The sequence below is a fragment of the Hippocampus zosterae genome, chromosome 2 (assembly GCF_025434085.1).
Source record: "Hippocampus zosterae strain Florida chromosome 2, ASM2543408v3, whole genome shotgun sequence".
Taxonomy (NCBI): domain Eukaryota; kingdom Metazoa; phylum Chordata; class Actinopteri; order Syngnathiformes; family Syngnathidae; genus Hippocampus; species Hippocampus zosterae.
Window position 1 is genome coordinate 40,592,751 of NC_067452.1, and position 20,225 is coordinate 40,612,975.

At 45.7% G+C, this 20,225-nt stretch overlaps 2 protein-coding genes across 4 annotated transcripts in view; both read left to right on the top strand.

Annotated features, from left to right (window-relative positions):
* The first annotated feature begins 276 nt into the window (after positions 1–276).
* Positions 277–3,413, top strand: ptpn18 (protein tyrosine phosphatase non-receptor type 18). 3 transcript variants are annotated; one of them, XM_052055952.1, is made up of 5 exons: positions 284–400; positions 986–1,068; positions 1,491–1,648; positions 2,671–2,745; positions 3,262–3,413. In XM_052055952.1, the coding sequence occupies exons 2-5, from the start codon at positions 1,007–1,009 to the stop codon at positions 3,321–3,323; spliced, it is 357 nt and encodes a 118-aa protein (XP_051911912.1). In that variant the 5' UTR covers positions 284–400; positions 986–1,006; the 3' UTR covers positions 3,324–3,413. The 3 variants fall into 3 exon arrangements, with proteins under 3 accessions (XP_051911903.1, XP_051911921.1, XP_051911912.1); XM_052055943.1 differs by lacking the exon at positions 3,262–3,413 and having other exon boundaries at positions 277–400; positions 2,671–3,060; XM_052055961.1 differs by lacking the exon at positions 3,262–3,413 and having other exon boundaries at positions 282–400; positions 1,503–1,648; positions 2,671–3,060.
* Positions 3,414–7,574: 4,161 nt separating this feature from the next.
* The window catches only part of plxna3 (plexin A3), a 42,572-nt gene continuing 29,921 nt past the window's right edge, over positions 7,575–20,225 (top strand). Inside the window, exons 1-4 of the mRNA XM_052054116.1 lie at positions 7,575–7,856; positions 17,992–18,380; positions 18,451–18,641; positions 19,421–19,968. Coding sequence (XP_051910076.1) covers positions 18,067–18,380; positions 18,451–18,641; positions 19,421–19,968 — 1,053 coding nt within the window. The 5' untranslated portion in view covers positions 7,575–7,856; positions 17,992–18,066. The remainder of the gene's footprint in view (positions 7,857–17,991; positions 18,381–18,450; positions 18,642–19,420; positions 19,969–20,225) is intronic.

Here is a 20,225-nt window from a genome sequence, read left to right on the forward strand (position 1 = left end):
TGACTTCGGGCAGGAGGTAGACTCCACCCTAAACTGGTCGCCTGCCAATCGCAGAGCACATATGGAGACGCACAAACATTCGCACCCACATCCCACACCATCACTGAGTGGTAACCGATCCCACCCTGCCCCCACACAAGCCAGGCAAGTGGACCCCGACACTATCAGCGACCATTACACATAAGAAGGGCCGCATGAAATGCAACGTTTGGCTAGTCCCTGATTGGTTGACAGTTGTGAGGGCAAAATGCGCGCGGCGGCACGGCCCAGAAAAGCGGAAGTGAAACTTCCTGTATGCAAATCAGACTGTTGGAGAGAAGTGAAGCTCCTGTTTGGCCAGACTTTTTTTTTTTTTAATCTTTAAGAACGACAAGCATAGAGAACGAAAATCCACTCACAGGTTGGTGTATTTTTTTTTCTTGACCTGCGCGTTGGTTTGTTTTGTGTGTGATTGTGAAGGTGAAAAATAAAATAAAAAATGGCGAATACGAACACACTCTGTAGTGTGTCGGCGTCGAAAAGGAAGAAGAAAGCATGGAAAGGAAACGAAGAGGGAAAGTGAGCGCGGAAAGGCAAGAAGCAAACAAGGACAGAAGGAAACGGGTCACAAGTCGAGAGGGTGAGAAGTAAAGGAGAAAAAAAACGGGGAGGAAACAAAGTGCGAAAATGGAAAGAACGTGAGGATGTAACAAAAGGTGACAAGGGAAGATTAACAAAGGTTGCTGAATAAAAATAACAACAATAATAATAATTAAATGATGTGAAAGAAAATTGTAAATAGCACTGCGATGTATCCATTTTGTGTTTATATTGCACTTAATTGAACGGTGGTTGTTGTTGTTTTTTTTCTTCTTTCTTCTTTCTACCTGCATTCTTGCTACTGGAGGCTGTAAATTTCCCCAGTGTGGGACAAATAAAGGATATCTTTTATCTTTAATCTCACTCGATTGCCTTTCGCATTGGTGACTTGTCGTTCTCACTACAGAGTTGCAACAGAAATGACAACATGAGTGAGGTGACGTACGCCGTGGTCAACAAGCCCAAACCGCACCCACCACATGAAAACAGGTAACCGCTTTCCTTCCTTTTTCATATCCTTCCTTCCTTCTATGCTTCCTTGGTTTCTTCTTTCCTTGTCGCCGCCTTCCTTCTGTTTTCTTGTCTTGTTCACTTGTCATCATTTCCGTCCTTAAGATCTTCTTTCCCTGTTCACATATCATCTCTTTCGTTTCTTTTTTTCCATTTTTCACTCGTGCCCTCTGTCGTTCTTTGTTCTAAATGCCACATTTGTCTTTTTTTTCTTTCCTTCCCTTGGAACATTCTTCTTTCCATGTTCACTCATCACCTTCTTCACTTGTCACCTCTTTCCTTTTCTTTTGTCCTTGTGTCGTATGTTCCCTGTTTAATTGTGACGGCATTATTTTCATCTTCCCTCATTTCCTCTTCACCTCTTTTTTTCTCTCGTTTCCTTTTTTTGGGACGTTCCCGAGAACACTTCACAGCTCCCATCACTATGACAACGACCCACCAACGACAACAGCGCCGTTGTACAGCGTGGTCGGAGCTCCGGAGGGCGCTGTGAGTTTGAATCCCGCTGCCAACCGCAAAGCGGGATTAGTGGTTAGCGCCGGTGTGGAGCGGGTGTCAGGTAAGGAGAAACCCACCCGGGAACACGGTTAGCAAAGTGTCATTTTCATAAAGTGTCCTCGATTCCCTCGAAATGAGTTCACAAATCAAAGTCCTGATGATTATGTGCAGGCAAAGTAAAGAACGACATTCTTTATATTTTATTATTCATTCATTCATTCATTCATTTTCCGTACCGCTTGATCCTCACGAGGGTCGCGGGGGGTGCTGGAGCCTATCCCAGCTGTCTCCGGGCAGTAGGCGGGGGACACCCTGAATCGGTTGCCAGCCAATCGCAGGGCACACAGACACGAACAACCATCCGCGCTCACACTCACACCTAGGGACAATTTGGAGTGTTCAATCAGCCTGCCACGCATGTTTTTTTGGAATGTGGGAGGAAACCGGAGCACCCGGAGAAAACCCACGCAGGCCCGGGGAGAAAATGCAAACTCCACACAGGGAGGCCGGAGCTGGAATCGAACCCGGTACCTCTGCACTGTGAAGCCCACGTGCTAACCACTGGACTACCGGGCCGCCTATATTTTATTAGTCCACTCTTTTTGTGAGTTTACTACAAGAGTTCTTAACTAATTAAAAATATCCCAAGATACTAAATATTCATACAATTGTATAAATTATTATTATCAATCCATCCATTTTACGATCCGCTTATTCTCACTGGGTTAGGCAGTAAGTTCAGGGACACCCTGAACCGGTTGCCAGCCAATCTCAGGGCACACACAGACAAACAACCATCCTCGCTCACACTCACACTCCGGGACAATTTAGAATGATCAATTAGCCTATTAGCCTGCCCTGCAAGTTTTTGGAATGTGCGAGGAAACCAGAGTACCCGGAGAAAACCCACACAGGCCCGGGGAGAACATACAAACTCCACACAGGGAGACCGGAGCTAGAATTGAACGCGGTACCTCTGCAATGTGAGGTCGACGCGCTAACCACTGGACTAGCGAGCCGCTATTTTTATTATTATTATTATTATTATTGTTGTTATTATAAATGATTACACGCTCCTTCTAGGCACACTCAACGATTACGAAGACTTGTCCACCTCGGTGACTGATATGAACGACACGAGTGTGCGCGACGGCCTCGGTCAGTGGATATTCTTCCTGTTTTTCGAGCTAGCTAGGGAAGATGTGACAAGTGAGCGAGGAAATGGGTGATCGGTGACTGAGAAAATAGACGAAAAGTGAGTGTGGAATGAGGTGATAAGTGAAGGGTGGAAAGAACATAAGGGAGGGCAAAGTGTACAAGGACAGAAGAACAAAATGAAAATAAAGAGGTGACAAGTAAACAAGCAAAGAGCTGAGGAAAACAAGGAAAGGGGTGACTGACAAATGAGCAAGGAATGCAATTTAGCGAAAGAAAGAATTAACGTGATGACGTGTGAATAAGGAAAGAGCATAATTTAAAAAAAACTGACAAGTGAGTGAGGCAAGAAGAACACAAAGAAGGAAAGGTAGAGTCGTTGAGCAAAGAAAAAGGTGGCGCATGAACAAGGAAATAAGATATTATGCTAAAGTGGGATATATGCTGAAGTAGCATGTTAACATTTCAATTGACAATTCATTAATGGTATGTGTGCATTTTATTTGGGTTCTGTTTTAGAATTTAATTACCGGGTTCGGAAGCCAAGAGGACCAAGAACGCCACCTTCTGGCTGGACCTGAAAATCGTCCATGAGGCACAACGAATTAGTCAACTTTGGAATGTGTATCATGTACGTTTGTCGTTGTCTGAAATAAAATGAATGTTGTAAATCTTCTCTGAAAGATGAACACGAATTTGGAGGAGCGTTTAATCTCTCATTGTAGCAACTAGAATTGGGAAAATAGAGTAACATCAACATTAGTTTTTTTATTAAGGAGACCCTGCACATAACATTAACAAGTGTCATAGTTTAGCGAGCATTCCATGAGTGTTGAGGACGTTTGAGTGTTTGAGCTTGGCAGCTAGCCCCGGAACAGAGAGGAAAATTCCTCTTTCATAGTTTAGGCAAATAGCTGATAAATATGGAGCAGCCTTCGGCGTCTTCATTTGCAGCTCCCTCCTGATCATAGAGGAGCATTTAGTGTCTTAGTTTCGCAACCGGTCGCTGAGAATTGAGGAACATACATCTTCTTAGCTTAGCTTAGCAAGTAGCGCCTAAACATGTTGGAACATTTAGCATCTTAGTTTAGCAACTAGCCACTGACATACTAGTACATTAATGAACCAGCCAGTGATGGCCGAGTGGGCGTGTCATAACTAATTGACATGTTGAGTGGGTGTGTCTTAACCTCCATGGCTCCACCGAACCCCTGAGACTGATTCACCGAACCTCTCAGGTTCGATTGAACCCAGGTTAAGAACCACCGAGTTAGCGTGTATCCTGTCTGCACCCGTACGCAATTAGCATCTTAGCTTAGCAATAAGCTGTAGCGTAGACCTAAATGTAGAGAGAAGCAGAAGTGAGACTGACAAAACGAGCGATGAGTGATTCGATTTCACGTGATGATGTGATTTAGAAAGCTCGAGCTTGTTGCTAGGCAACAGAGCAGCTCCCCTTTCAAGTTTCCCCTCCTTGTTGTTGTATATTTTAAACATTCAGGTCAAAGTGAAGCTCATAGGTAACCATGGCAACAACCTCATCATCACCGTTGCACAGCCTCCGTCCGGCCCTGCTGCTCCGTCACGAGTTGGAGGCGGTCTTGTGAGGTGTCCATGTTGCAAAGGAAGTAACCGGTCCTTGTCGCCATGTCATTTCCTGCTTCTTCCAACCACAGAAGCAAACATTCCTCATCTGTGGTTCTTTTTTTTTTTTTGTTCCTGGCCATCATTTTTGTCTCCGTCCCTCCTTCTTCCACTCTCAGCCTGCCTCCTCGTGAGTGTGTGTGTGTGTGTGCGCGTGTGTGTGAAAGTGGAAAAAAGATGAAAACATCAAGTGAAGAAAATGACAGGGGGGAGACGCGGTGGAATGATTACAGGCTTCCATGTTCAAACCTTAAAAGTCAGCAGACGTTATTTTGGGGCCCGGGCCTCCGCTGAGGAATGCTGCTGGTTCTGCTGGCTCACACCCTGTGACCACGTGACCCATCAGTCCTCACTCATGAGGAGGCTGTTGTCATAGTAATCAGACCTCCCCCCCCCCCTCCCCAACACACACACACACACATATTTTATTATCTTCGCATAAACCTAAAGCCCAATCAATTATATGTATAAATAAAACGGGGATGATCCAAGATATCCATGAGTCAGCAGTCTACTCTGAAATATGGACACTGTGGTTTGGATCTGGCCAAGACCGAGTCCGCCTTTCCAAGTTTGCTTTCCAGTCAAGAGGTTGCTGGTTTGAATCTCAGCTCCTTACTAGTTCCAGCTTGCTTCCAAAAACATGTTATCAGATGAGCTTTAGTGAAGACCCTCAACTGTTCATAGGTTTAAATGTGAATGCTTGTTTAACTATACGTGCGTCTTTTTTCACTCCCTTCACCCCCCCCCCCCCCCGCCCCACCACCGCCCGCTTTCCCACCCACTGGCAACCACTCAGTTGTTTGTCCAATAGAGAAACCTTAAGCATCTTAATCAGCAACTAGCCGCCGAACATAACAGAACATTTAGCGCCTTAATTAGCAAATCCTGAACACAGAGGAGCCTTTAACACCTTCATTTAGCAAATAGCCACCCTCGGCCCCCAGTATAGAGGAACATTAATCTTCTAAGCTGAGCAAGTGGCTGATGAATATGAAAAATACTTTAGCATCTTAATGAGCAACAAGCCTCTGAATATTGATGAGCATTTAACCTCTTTGCTTAGTTTAATAAAGACTCCAAATTTTCAATAGGTATGAATTTGGAATCTGTCATTCATGTGCACCTTGACATTTACTGGTGATCAGTCCATTTTTTGTGTCCATGTGTGGCCTGATATTTACTGGCGACTTGTCCAATTTTTTTATCTTGAATTGCCCTGCCATTAGCTTCTGATGAGCCCATTGTTTGTCTATAGGTGTCAAGTCAAGTCAATTGTATTTCTCGAGCACTTTCAAACAGCCATCGCTGCATACAAAGTGCTGTACATGGAGCAATTTAACATATACAATAAACAGTAAAACAAATCGGTAATAAAGACGGTAGAAAGCACCAAGCAGTAAAACCGAGAACAAATCTAAGTCATACAAAGTGCTGTACATGGAGCAATTTAACATATACAATAAACAGTAAAACAAATCGGTAATAAAGACGGTAGAAAGCACCAAGCAGTAAAATCAAGAACAAATCTAAGTCATGCCGAGTCGAATGGCAAAGAATACAAGTGAGTTTTGAGGAGGTTTTCTCTGCTTCTTCTGACCAAAGTAAGCGGCGATATGCTCCAGATGCCCTGATAACCAAGTTCTCGCCAGTCCTTCAGCAATCGGGTCTTCTCTAAGGATTGGAATCACTCTATTTGGCTGACAATAGGAATTCTGTCACAATGAAGCCATTCTACAATAACCGACATATTTCGGAATTCATGCAAATGCACACCGAGAAACACGATTGCCAGAACCAGTTCTCGTCAGTACTCAAGCAGCAATGACATCCATCGTCATATTTAGTGGCAGAAATGCACATTCTTTTTGCCAGATGTGATATATTTAGTGTTTTGTGCAGTTTTTGCCAGATTCACGCAAATTCCCTTGTAAAAGCTTTGTCAAGTCAAGTCAAGAGTATTTCTCGAGCCAGCCATCGCTGCATACAAAGTGCTGTACATGGAGCGATTTACCATACACAATAAACAGTAAGACGAATCGCTACTCAAGGCGGTAGAAAGCACCAAGCAGTAAAATCAAGAGCAAATCTAAGTCATGCTGAGTCGAACGCCAAAGAATACAAGTGAGTTTTGCAACAACACATTTTCATTGCTCGTATAGTGTTGTACTCTACGCCGTAGACGACTTGCAACAACAAATACACAATAAAGTATACTCGGGCAGACATCACTAACCGTGCAGTTTATTTGATTGTTTTGATCGTGTCTCCATTTTAATTACATCATCATCTCTCACTTCAAAAGGCAGATTGGTGTGATCAATTTTCCGGACTGCTTGTGCCATTCAGTGTTGCGGGCGAGCGGATGACTATTCTGTGACTTCGGGCAAAAGGCAGACGGCACCTTGGACTAGTCACTACTGAGCAGATGGCACAGAGAGAAAAAGACAACCATTGGCTCTCCCATTCACATCATCCCTGAGTGGCAACTAAACACATGACGCCTGCCCACAATCTAGGCGAATGTTCACAATGAGTTTGTTTAAAATTTCTTTTTCTTTGCATTTTGAATATCTGGAAACCCCGTATACAGCTCACAGCCACTAGGGGGCATATTTGACATGCTGGAAGGGAATTGCTATGATTTGCTGTAATGGTAGGCTTCTGTCTTTGGTGACATCATCACTCGGCATTCACACACTTGTGCGAAACCTCTTCGGGTCCGGTGTGTGTTCATCCACCCATTTTGCTGTCCTCATACGAGTTTTAATGGTATGTGAATGGGAGATGCAGTAGTGTGTGTGCGCGCGCGCGTGTGTGTGTATGTTTGTGTGTGTGTGTCGTCCATGTTGCTTTTCTCCATTCAAAGTGCTGCACCAATCTCTCCCTTTCGCTCCCTCTCTCCACATCTGCTTAAAGACGAGAAAAACAGCAGAATCTGGATGGAGCATACTAGTCACTGGCAGTTTTGGGGGGGGAGAACTTCTGCCTTGAAAGCATTCGTTTTGGATCAAATTTGTCATCACTTGACCTAAAATATCATTACTCGACGTTAACTATCCAACAGAGGATGTCATATTTCGTTTTATGGAACATTCAAATAGTATATCGTTAGGTAGGTCTCGGCAAAATAATTTATCACCCCTTGAATGAGCTTTGGGGTGGTACAGTCCAGATGGGGGGTTCACGTACAGACACACACATACACACGCTGAATCGAGCCGAGTTGAAGCAGGTCGAATGTGAACGAGCGGACGAGTCGGTCCCGTCTATCTTTCTCCTCCGGATTATCCGCCCTCTTGTCGTCGGTTTCTGGTACCAGGAGCCCGGAGCAGTTTCGCAGTCGACTTCTGCCAGTACCGGCTGGTCTCGTGAAGCCTTCATGAGAGGGGAAAGCGACACGAGACACTTTGGTTTCACGAGCTAACCGGACCTCTTTACCCTCCAACCTCCCTCCTGTCTGCTTCCAGGTATGTCCGCTAGCTCATGGGGGTGGAAGTGGGTAAGGTGGAGGGGGGGGGGGGGTTAGGTGGAAAATTGAAGGAGGGGGCTTAGTGGGTGCATTGAATGACTGTGTCTCGCTTCCACGCGCGCATCCACGCTCATCTCGTGCTGTGTTTTTGTGCGCCTTTTTTCACCATTTCTACTCCATTGGACTTGGAGGCAGAGGGGGGCGGTGGAGTGTGAGATGGGGGAGGGGAGCTGATCAACCCAGGTGGGGCTGCTCGCTTTGACCCACGACAAGCGGAAGGCTGGTGTCCTCGTGCCTGGTGGGGGACGGGGTCCCCCCACCCCGTCCAAAAAAGGGAGGAGGTTAAGGAGCCCATTAATGCCTGCCTGTGCGAGTCCGTGTGTTGGGAGGAAAAAAAAAGGGGGGGGCGTGAATACGTGTGTGTGTGTGTGTGTTCGGTGAGCAAGGGGTGTCCTCCAAGCAGAGGGACTCCAGACACTGATCCATTAAAGAACAAAGGGGGGGTCGAGGGGTTGGGGGTGGAGTCCAAGGCTTGGTCCATGTTTGTCATTCCACCTCCATGTGCGACTGGAGGGGAGGGAGGAGTGTTGCGCCTTATCAGCGGATCGATCGAGTCACGTCACATCGGATTGAAGTGTTGAACGAAAGCGAATTGCCCCGTGAAAGGAGCCTCTGATCATCCAGTAGATCGATCAATAAATCAATAAGTGAGTCCACTTGGTTAATCATCGATAAAGTGACTGATCACATCTGACGTCAGCGTCAATGATCAATTGAGCTCAAGGGGAAGTCATTTCTCTTGATCCATGAACGGAAACTTGTTGTGTGATGCGCGGTGTCACCATGTTGCTTAGTTGGGAATAATAAATGAGCGGATCGTCCGCGTTGCACCTAAAAATATCGGTGTGTTTCTCAGAGGAGCACCAACGTTCGCTGTTTTGATGCTCGCTTTTTTTCCCACCGACCTCATGCTTGAACGTAGAGATTAACAGGAGCTGTTAGTCAACATAAGGCCCGTGGGCCACAGCTGGCCCGTCCACAGTCTCGGCAGACCTTTAAGAAGTCAAACTGAAATGTCAAGTATGTGACTGCTTTTATTTTGAAGTGCATGTGAGTCAGCAGCGCAAGTGAACAAAAGCAGCGACTTGGGGCTGGGGGGGGGGCAGCGATTTCTCTGACCATTTGAGCAACTTAAAAAAAAAAATATATATATATATATAAACAACAAGTGTTGTCCTCATGTGAACAGCGAATTCTTTTCCTGCACATTTGAGGGAAGAGTTTGTTTATCAAATTGTGATATCACGTTAATATTTGGAAATACGTCATTTTTACGTGACCGATTAATAATAATAGTTTTCACCAGTTTTGAATTTTGATTTTTAAATTACAATGAGCTATACCAGGGCTACTCAAGTGGCGATACATTTGAGTGATTTGTGTGTGTGTGTGTGTATATATATATATATATATATATATATATATATATATATATATATATATATATATATATATATATATATATATATATATATATAAATTAATAATTAAAATACAATACAATACATGCTGATTTATATAGCGCTTTCACAACAGCGGCAGCTGTAACAAAGCGCTTAACAAAATGGTAAACACAACACATAACATAAAACACGGACAGTCGTGCAGTTCTAACCACTTTTCCATCACACGCTTTGTTGTTTGAAGCAGTTTGAGATGAAAGAGGAGAGAATCAAAGTTTCCTTTAACCAGTGGATCAGAGACGTCCTGCTCAAAATGTGCACACGTCGCCTACAAGCTAAGTTTCAAAGTCAACAAGAAGCTGTAGCATCCATTGACGAAAAAAGAGATTGGTTCACTTCTCCTCACCCATGGAAATCCACTTCAATTCCAAGCGGCGACTCACGGTTCCAAATGTGCATCGGCGCTCTGCGCCAACGCTCCTCTCTCTCTCCTCATCCTCAACTTCAGCAGCCATCCATTCAGCCGCACCAACGCCGACCGTCCAACAGCGCCGACATAGCCACTGAACAAAACGGGGTTGTGAAAAATGCTGCCCATTACAGGCGCAAAAAACACAAGCGCCCCAGGTCTGTCCAGCAACGACAGTCAATGGCGCCGACATTCCTCCCAATCAAAATCTGCGCTGGTGCAGGCGTGCTGCCGAGAAGGCGCAACCACCAAGCACAGATACTGCTCCTTTGACGAATGTCGTGGCCAAAAAGCGCTGAAAACAGTCCATATCAGGTCCGCATGATGAAACCACAAACAACAAGTGACAAAACAAAAGACAAAAACACCAAAAAAGAACAAAAAAAGCAAGGCTCTTGAAGAGCACTTGCCGAAGGCTGCCTACTCGGGCGCCATCTTGGGAAAAAAAATGCAACTGTCATAATTAACTTAAATTCACAAAAATTAATCGTGATTACTGACACATTTTTGATCTTTTTGAATTCCCTTTTATATTTTTTGTCCTATTTTTTTCCCCATTTTAATGCTCTCATTAACATGGAATCATGAATCAGTGCAAAATGCAAATATTTATTGCAATAACAATTTCGATTTTAAATTTTATATGAACATTTTTCACTTGGAGCATTTACTCTCTCACACAATATTACTGACCATCAACAACAGTGAAAAAAAATATTTTATCACACAACAGCTGTCTGGTGATAACGTTTATTTGTCCCACACTGGGCAAATTTGCAGTCAACAGCAGCAAAATTGGGGGTGGGGGGGGATAAAAAAAAACAAAGCGTTTATTAAACATGTATTATACTGATGATAGTCTCTCAAGGGGAAATTCAATTTGCATTGGCACACACAAACATTCAGTTTCTCTGACTGATCAATGAAATGATAATAATGAGCCCGATAAGGATTTAACCATGTGTTGGCCGCTCAGAGATCATCGCATGCGCTGTGAGAAATTATCCAATTTCACTCGATTGGTCCAAAATTCATTCATTCATTCATTCATCTTCCGAGCCGCTTGATCCTCACTAGGGTCGCAGGGGGTGCTGGAGCCTATCCCAGCTGTCTTCGGGCAGCAGGCGGGGGACACCCTGAATCGGTTGCCAGCCAATCGCAGGGCACACAGAAACAAACAACCATTCGCAACCACACTCACACCTAGTGACAATTTAGAGCGTCCAATCAGCCTGCCACGCATGTTTTTGGAATGTGGGAGGAAACCGGAGCACCCGCAGAAAACCCACGCAGGCCCGGGGAGAACATGCAAACTCCACACAGGGAGGCCTGAGCTGGAATCGAACCCGGTACCTCTGCACTGCAAAGCCGACGTGCTAACCACTGGACTACCGGGCCGCTGGTCCAAAATTATTTTTTAAAAAATTTATGACAAAATATTTCAATCCCGCTTTTTAATGTAGTTGGGTCGAAGGATGATTTTAAAAAGAATAAAATAAAAAATAACGTTCGGCGACAACATACATTCGGCTGTTTTGCTCCTTTCTTCTTTCAAGTCACTTCAGATGATGACCAGATTAGCAATCTCAAAAGTTCTGTTGCGTATTGTATCTAGTCATAAAGTTGGTCACATTTTGTGTCCATTCCCACTATTTTATTATTATTATTTTTTTAAATGTACAGTATTTAGTATTGTAATTTGACTTCAAGCACTTTTGCTCAATCCACTGTTCGATCGGCTTCCCCACACGAGGCTCGCTGGCACGTCGGAACCGAAACTGTTGGGAACAAGTTAATACAATTTTATGGACGTTATGAATGTAGGTCAGCGCATTTTTTCCATGTCTCGGCCTCAGACATTGAAGGCCTTCAGTGCGCGCCGATTGTTGGCAAAATTGATTAAATGTTCTCTTTCGTCTTCTTTAACCCGTAGGCTTCCTTCACTGCTCGGTGTGTGTGTGCGCGTGTGTGTACGTTCATGATGTCATCCAAGCAACGATAATGAGATTTCCTCTGTTTGCGCTCGAGAATATCTGCCCCATCATGCTCTTATGGGAAATATGCCGCTCCACAGTTATGTAATAATGATTGTGTATACATGCGTCTCTCAACTGAGCATAAGTTGCGGGGGCTGGGGGTCAAAGTTCATCTTGTTGCATGCTTATTGTCGGGGCTGTGAGGCTTGTAACATTTCATACATGCGCACGGAAGACAGGATGGGGCTGAACAACTGAAAGGAAACAATCACTTGGCCCTTTTCTTTTCCGCTCTCGATGACCCTTGACCTGCAGCCGTGTCGACTGGGAGTGTGCGAGAGTTTTAAAGGAGCCATTATGCATTTTCCCCACGATGTACGAGTTCACAGGTGTCTTTTTAGCACGTGCCCGCCCTTATTTTTGCTGAAAAACTCACCTGTTGACAGTTTTTGCGCTTTGATCCGAGATGCCACCAAAAGCCCCGCCGTCTAAATAAGAATGTGTGCGGGAATTATCTTGACGCGACGCATGGTGACTGAAAGGCAAGCTTTGTTTGTCCAATTAGTAATTTGAGATAGTGAGGTAACGAACGCGCTAACCACTTGCTCACCAGGCAGCCTATTCATTCATTCATTCATTCATTCATTCATTCATTCATTCATTCATTCATCTTCCGAGCCGCTTGATCCTCACTAGGGTCACGGGTGGTGCTGGAGCCCATCCCAGCTGTCTTTGGGCAGTCGGCGGGGGACACCCTGAATCGGTTGCCAGCCAATCACAGGGCACACAGAAACGAACAACCATCCACGCCCACACTCACACCCAGGGACAGTTTAGAGTGTTCAATCAGCCTGCCACGCATGTTTTTGGAATGTGGGAGGAAACCGGAGCACCCGGAGAAAAGCCACGCAGGCCCGGGGAGAACATGCAAACTCCACACAGGGAGGCCGGAGCTGGAATCGAACCCGGTACCTCTGCACTGTGAAGCCCACGTGCTAACCACTGGACTACCGGGCCGCCCCCGGGCAGCCTAGTTTGAAATATTCACAGCAGAGGTTATCTCAAGGCACTTTACACATCGAGCAAGTCAGGAAAACACACTTGTCACACATGAAAGAAAACCGCCGGGATCCCACATGAGCAAGCACTTGGCAGCGGAGCCTCGGAAAAAAACTCCCTCGAAGGAGGAAACCTCAAACAGAACCCAGGCTCTGTGGGGGCGACCGTCTGTCTCGCCCGATTGGGCGCAACAGCGGCCATATCGACAACGCGAAGAGTCCCAGGAACGCGCTCTGCATTGACGTGAACACAAAATGCTCTCGACGTTGAATGTTAAAAGGGCTTGAGCGCCAAGTCTTCCTCTCGGTGAACTTTCCTCAATAACGAGCGGCTAGCTCACGCCGCTCATTATTTCTGAACGCTACCTATTAATTTGCCAACTTAGATGGGGGGGGAGTTTGTGGAGCGTTCACCGCGCCGCCGAGACGGGCGTTTATGGTGTGCTGAATGTCGAATCACCTGCCGGTGGTGCGTTGAGGAGCAGCTCGGAAACGCCTGCGCTGTCTTGTTTGAAGTGAATTGAATTGAATTGTTTTCGCGGCTGTAAATGTGTCCGCATGCGCGTGAATGTGAGGCAAATTTAGACGGTGGGGGGGGGGGGATATATTTTGGATTGCAACTTCCTGATTTGCTTGCCCTTTTTATGGCGCTTCTAAACTGTTGCCGAGCTGATGCTGCCCTTCAGATATCTCATTCACCCCCCCACCCCCCCGGCTAAGTCAAACAAAACATTATTCTTTCCTAAATTATTTTTATCAGCAGATTTTAGGCTGAGTTACATAATATTTTAATCTTATCTACCTGAAATTAATTAGTTAATTAATTAGTTAGTTAATTTAATAATTAACATTAATTAAAAACGGAACTTTGGGGCAAAAAAAAAGGGGGGGGGAACCCGACCCCCTGAGTGTTTCCAAATCCTCGCGGCAGCTACCCAAATAAACGACGATGTTGTCAAGGTAAACCTCACAGTTTTATGGATGAGCCTTTGAAATTTGGCGGGTGCGCTTCGGAGGGCGAATGTCACGACGCTATGTTGGTAAAATCCATCCGGGGTCACAAAAGCGGACATTTCTGATGCATGCGGGTTAAGGGGAACTCGCCAATAACTATTTAAGGTCAAGTTAGGTAGGCAGGATGTGTCATATCTTTTTTTTCGTCTGCCTGACCCCCCCCCCCCCCCCCCAGCGTCTTGTGTGAACGGGAAGCAGTGGAAGCCGAAACAGGGTTGTGAACTTTAACACCTGACACTTCTCGCACCAACTGGCGTGTTGAAAGTCACGCCCCATAAACTCTAGTCAAGAGTGGCCGGAACAGGGGTTGCACATTTTCCAGGGGTGTTTCATTCGATCCGGGTTTCAAGTTTTTTGATTAGGTTTTGCTAGTATGTCATTGGAAAAAAAAACACACGTCGAAGGTTAAAAAGGGGGAGAGTTTGTCTTTGGACTACATCACCGAGCTCGAGGCACACTAATTTGAGACGGCACACACATCCTGCGGTTTCTCCGACAGCGTGTACTAATGATGTGTGTGTGTGTGTGTTGCCTGCGTCTCGTTTGCTGACCTTAATGAACTCCCTCGGTCACTGGTGCCATAGCAACAGTTGCCAGGCCTTCCAGAGAGTGAGATCACTATTATTAAAAAAACCCCAAAACTCTTCAAACTTTGCGCTTCAAAAATGCCCCACATAGCATAATTGGGTAACCATAACAAGCAAATGCACAAACACATTCATCAATTTTTACATAAGAATTAGTTATTGTATAATTTTTTTTCAAATAAATAATACAATTGAAATGAGAATGAGTGGTTGCTTTATGTTCGGGCAGTGGTTCTCAACCTGGGTTGGATCGAACCGCAGGGGTTCGGTGAATCTGTCTTGGAGGTTATGACACCCCCGACTCAACATGTCAATTAGTTACATATATATATATATATATAATATAGGCGGCCCGGTAGTCCAGTGGTTTGCACGTCAGCTTCACAGTGCAGAGGTACCGGGTTCGATTACAGCTCTGGCCTCCCTGTGTGGAGTTTGCATGTTCTCCCCGGGCCTGCGTGGGTTTTCTCCGGGTGCTCCGGTTTCCTCCCACATTCCAAAAACATGCGTGGCAGGCTGATTGAACACTCTAAATTGTCCCTAGGTGTGAGTGTGAGTGCGATTGGTTGTTCGTTTCTGTGTGCCCTGCGATTGGCTGGCAACCGATTTAGGGTGTCCCCCGCCTACTGCCCGAAGACGGCTGGGATAGGCTCCAGCACCCCCCGCGACCCTTATGAGGATCAAGCGGCTCGGAAGATGAATGAATGAATGAAAAAAAATATATTTATATATTAGTTATTAAAAACACTTACTGTATGTCTCGAAATTGTATTCAAGGTTTTTTTCTGCTTTTAATAAATGCGTTTTTTTAAAGTCTTGAATTTGTTTAAAAAAACGTTTTTTTTTTTCATGAACTGGTTGGGTTCGGTCCCTCTAACAAGGTCAAGAACCACCGTGTTAGATGGTCTGCCATGTTTGTCCCATTTTGGAAATCAAATGTGGCCCTTGAGCACCAACGCTTGCCCCCAGCTAGCTCTGAAACATCCAAGCTAGCAAGCCTTTGCTAGCCGACGCGTTAGCTAGCATATGTAAACCGCCACTTCCTGCTTACTTGCGTGGCAGCCGTGATGATTTGTGGTTAATGAGACGGAATCCACCAGCCGCGTCGCCTTAATAAAGTTGTGGAGTCCAACGCAGCAGTCATGGCCGACACGCAGGCATGCGCGCACACACCGAAGCCCAAAGAGGCAGTGAAAGATCAGCACATTAACTAATTAGCCTGCCGGGCTGAGGGGGCGACACCAGAGAGGAGCGCTCGACAGATGGACCTGTGTGTGTAATTCTTGAAGTGCTATTCGGTGTCATTTGACCATCCATCAACCTGCCAACTTCGACTTGTTATTTTTGTCTTCATTTACCTCCAGCGAGGGCATTTTTAGCCTTCGTATTCCGCCTCCACAGCAACAAATGTTCAGATGACAACGTTAAGAGTAAACGGTGGGGCCGGGGCCATATCACATTCAGTTCAATTGCAGAATACCCCCCCCCCCCCTGCCCCCACCCCGCAAAAAAAAAAATCCAATTTCTATTTGTAATCATTTTTTCCCTCTTTGCTACGCGAAAGCAAACGCACCAACGCTTGCCCCAGCTAGCTCTGAGACATCCAAGCTAGCAAGCCTTTGCTAGCCGACGCGTTAGTTAGCATATGTAAACCGCCACTTCCTGCTTACTTGCATGGCAGCCGTGATGATTTGTGGTTAATGAGACGGAATCCACCAGCGCGTCGCCTTAATAAAGTTAAGGCGACGCCTTCGTCATGGTTATTACATCGTCATAACCATGACGATGTAATAATAATAATAATATGAACATGGGCTTTCTCATCGAGGCCACTTTTATCCAGTCTGGAGGAAATCCAAACCTGGATGGCACTGAATTTCCATCTCTAGAAGGCAGAAGTGATTTAAGGATGTTTGGTCCCAGCGGACCTCGTGCATCCCAGCTTGCGGACTTGGGGCCCCCCTGGCTCCTTATCGTAACAGTTTCCAACTTGGGTCTTAAAATGGACAGTGATTTGAAATTGGTGCTGTTGTTAAATCCAGATTCCTTCATCTTAGGCAGCTGGCCAAAGTAAGAGCACTTTGAAACAGTCATTCGTGCTGGATTACTGTAAGGCACTTTGCTGTGGAGTTAGCCTGTCCTCCATGAAGCATCTCCAGTTGGTCCAAAATGACGCTGCTAGCTTCTTGACGGGTACTCGTAAGAGAGAGAGAAAGATAATCTGTTTCCTCGAATGAAGGACTACGCAAATCACGGTTAAAATGATTATCCAAAATCCAAAACAGAAGTGAGCTCGAACTCACTGCCCGATCGAAAATGGAAAAATTTATTAATTAGCCGCGCTATTTTTCCAGAGGGATTTTCCTTGCGAATGCACCCGTAGCTTCTACGGTACTCTTCTCTCCAAAGGTCTCGGATGTTCTTGAAATCTGCGGGGGCCACCCGGCCGGGTTTGGGATTCCCGAGAGCTCCGACTACCACGGGGAGGGGGTTGGGGGGTGGGGGGGGCATCGCCGTTGCCTCGACATACTTTCCACTTCTTCTGTAACTCCTCCTTCAGCCGACTTGCATGTTCCTTCCTTGTATCGCACCAAATGCATTTTTCATTCTTTAAATTGAGGCAGAGGCGCTCCCGTTGTGATTCACTCAACGAAAAAAATGTCGGAAAAAGTTTATGTGCTGAGATGATCGTAATCTTGTCTGGCTTTACTCAGTTACTTGAGTAAATTTTGGATCCTTATTAGTATTATAAATATTATAAATATTGGATCCTTTTAGTTGAATGCAAAGTGATTGTTCAGCAGTGCTAATTTTCTACTTTGAGCCCTGCGAGACTCGCTGATCAGAAAAGTATGAGTCCCATTTTGCATTTCGAATTCTGAAATGGTCGACGTCTTCAATCGCAGATGATAATAACACAAACGACAACAATATACATTGATGATAGGTTTATTTCTTATAAACAAATGCTGCAAAAAATGTAAATAATTCAGGCATATAAGATTATTATCGCAAAAAAAAAATATCCAACTTTAGCTGCTTCCTCTGTGATATCTCCGCCATAAACTTTCGCAACACTTGTTACACGACTTGCCAATCGTCTGCTTTCCACGCGGCGAAGGCCGATCTCGCCAATCGCTTCTCGCGAGAACGGAAATCTCGTCGCGCGAGATCAAAACAACAATGGCGGCGATTAGCAAGCTGCTATCGTTGCTGGGAAAAAAAATATTTTACCATTTTACCATAGCGTTTTTTTTTGGGGGGGGGGCTTTATTTTTATTTTGCGTCCCAAAAACGCACACGTCTGGCGGGAAAATGATACACCTCACCTTGGTAACGAGATGGCCGGTTCTGGTGCACAGATGGCAACGGATGCATACGTCGGTTCGTTGGGCCTTCTCGCATCCCCGTACGTCGCTGAAACAAAGATACGCTCTTTGTCGGGAATAACGGCTTTTGGACCAATTAAGTAAAGTTGGGCCATTTCCCACGGCACACCTTTTTAATCTTATGACGATGGCAGTTGGAAAGTAACTCCTTGCTTGCCGTCTGCTTGTTTTTTGCAGTCATGACCTGCTGACCCCCTTCATTCACCCGCGGGCAACTCCTCCTTCCTTTCCCCGTCTTGTCCACCTCCCAACATGCTACCCTCCCCCGTCCCCGCCCTCTGGCTCCTCTTGCTCTCCTGGCCCCTCCTCCTCCTCCTCTGCGCTCCGGCGGCGGCGCCGCCTCCCCCCCTGGTGGCGGCAGGCGGCCGAGCGGCGTACCGGGCGTTGGACGCCTCCCTCACCCACCTGACCGTCCACAAGAGGACGGGCGAGGTTTTCGTCGGAGCCGTCAACCGAGTCCTCAAGCTGTCGGCCAATCTGACCGAGATGAGGAGTCACATGACCGGGCCGGTGGAGGACAACGCCAAGTGTTACCCCCCACCTAGCGTCAGGGCCTGCGCTCACCGGTCCGTCTCACCCTAAAACCGTCTTGTCCGTTTGTATGTCCGGTCTGCTTACTTGTACGTTTTCCCCCAGCCTGGACTCTTTGGACAACGTGAACAAGCTTCTGTTGGTGGACTACGCGGGTAACAGGCTGGTGGCGTGCGGGTCCATCTGGCAGGGTGTGTGCCAGTTTCTCAGACTGGAGGACCTCTTCAAACTGGGGGAGCCTCACCACCGCAAGGAGCACTACTTGTCCGGCGCCAGAGAGGCTGATGGGATGGCAGGTAGGCGGGGCCTACCTCTCCAAAACGCCGCTCGGGTTTCGAAGCGGATTCGCGACGAGTGTGCGCGATCGGGTTGGAGGACTTGAACAGAAGTGACGGATTGAGCAAGCCGCGCGAAATTACGGGGAAGGCGTCGATTTACGAAGGAGTTCCGTTCCTGCGGCTGGCAACGTAACCCGAATTTCCGCGTAAATCGGATTTTACCGTTAAAGTTGAAATTTACGTCAAAGTAAAAAAAATATATAAAAAGAATATATATTTAAAAAAATATATATATATATATATATTAATATATATATATATATATTTTTAAATATATATATATCCATCTCTATATAATATATATATTAATATATATATATATATTTTTTTAAAAATATATGTTCTTTTTATATATTTTTTTTACTTTGACGTAAATTTCAACTTTAACGGTAAAATCCGATTTACGCAGAAATTCGGGTTACGTCGCCAGGCGCAGGAACGCAACTCCTTCGTAAATATATATATATATATATATATATATATATATATATATATATATATATATATATATATATATATATATATATATAAATATAAAATATATATATATAAAATAAATAAATAATAGGAAGACGATGCATCGCTGCTGAGAGCTCCGATTAGGCAGCCACTTCCAGAACGATCAACTTTTGATCAACTTTGAAAACTCGCTCAGCGAGATAACTCCGCCATTACATATTATCTTGGCTAGATGAGCCGTAAAAACCTGTGGTCACCGTAACAACCCTTCTCTGCAGGTGTGGTCGTCGGCGAGGACGACTGGACCGATGACCCCAAGAGAAAGAAAACGGCAAAGGGCGGCAGCCGCCTCTTTATCGGCGCCGCCATCGACGGCAAGTCGGAATACTTCCCGACGCTGTCCAGCCGCAAGCTGGTGGCCGACGAGGAGAGCGTCAACATGTTCTCGCTGGTCTACCAGGACGAGTTTGTGTCATCGCAGATCAAGATCCCGTCGGACACGCTGTCCCTCTACCCGGCCTTCGACATCTACTACGTCTACGGCTTTTCCAGCCGCACTTACGTCTACTTCCTGACGCTGCAGCTGGACACGCAGTTGACGCAGATGGACGCCGGCGGAGAGAAGTTTTTCACCTCCAAGATCGTGAGGATGTGCTCCAACGACACCGAATTCTACTCCTACGTGGAATTCCCTCTAGGGTGCACCAAGGACGGCGTGGAGTACCGACTGGTGCAGGCCGCCTTCAAACAGAAACCGGGACGGCGCTTGGCTCAGGCACTCGGACTGTCGGAGGACGACGATGTCCTCTTTGTCATCTTCTCTCAGGTGACCTCCCACCACCCCATTTAGTTATTTTTCTACTTTTAAGTACAATATTTTTTCATTTCAATTGAGAGTTTGCACTTTTGAAACTGCTCATAAGATATGAACGTAGCCTCGCCTTTAAACGGATTGTCGGTCATGCTGACTGAATCTGATTGGTTGTTCTTCGTCTGGCGCGATTTTTTTTTGGGGGGGGGGTGTAAAAAATAAATTAGAGGTACAGAAAGGGCTAAATTTTATGACTGTACTGCGGTCAGGTT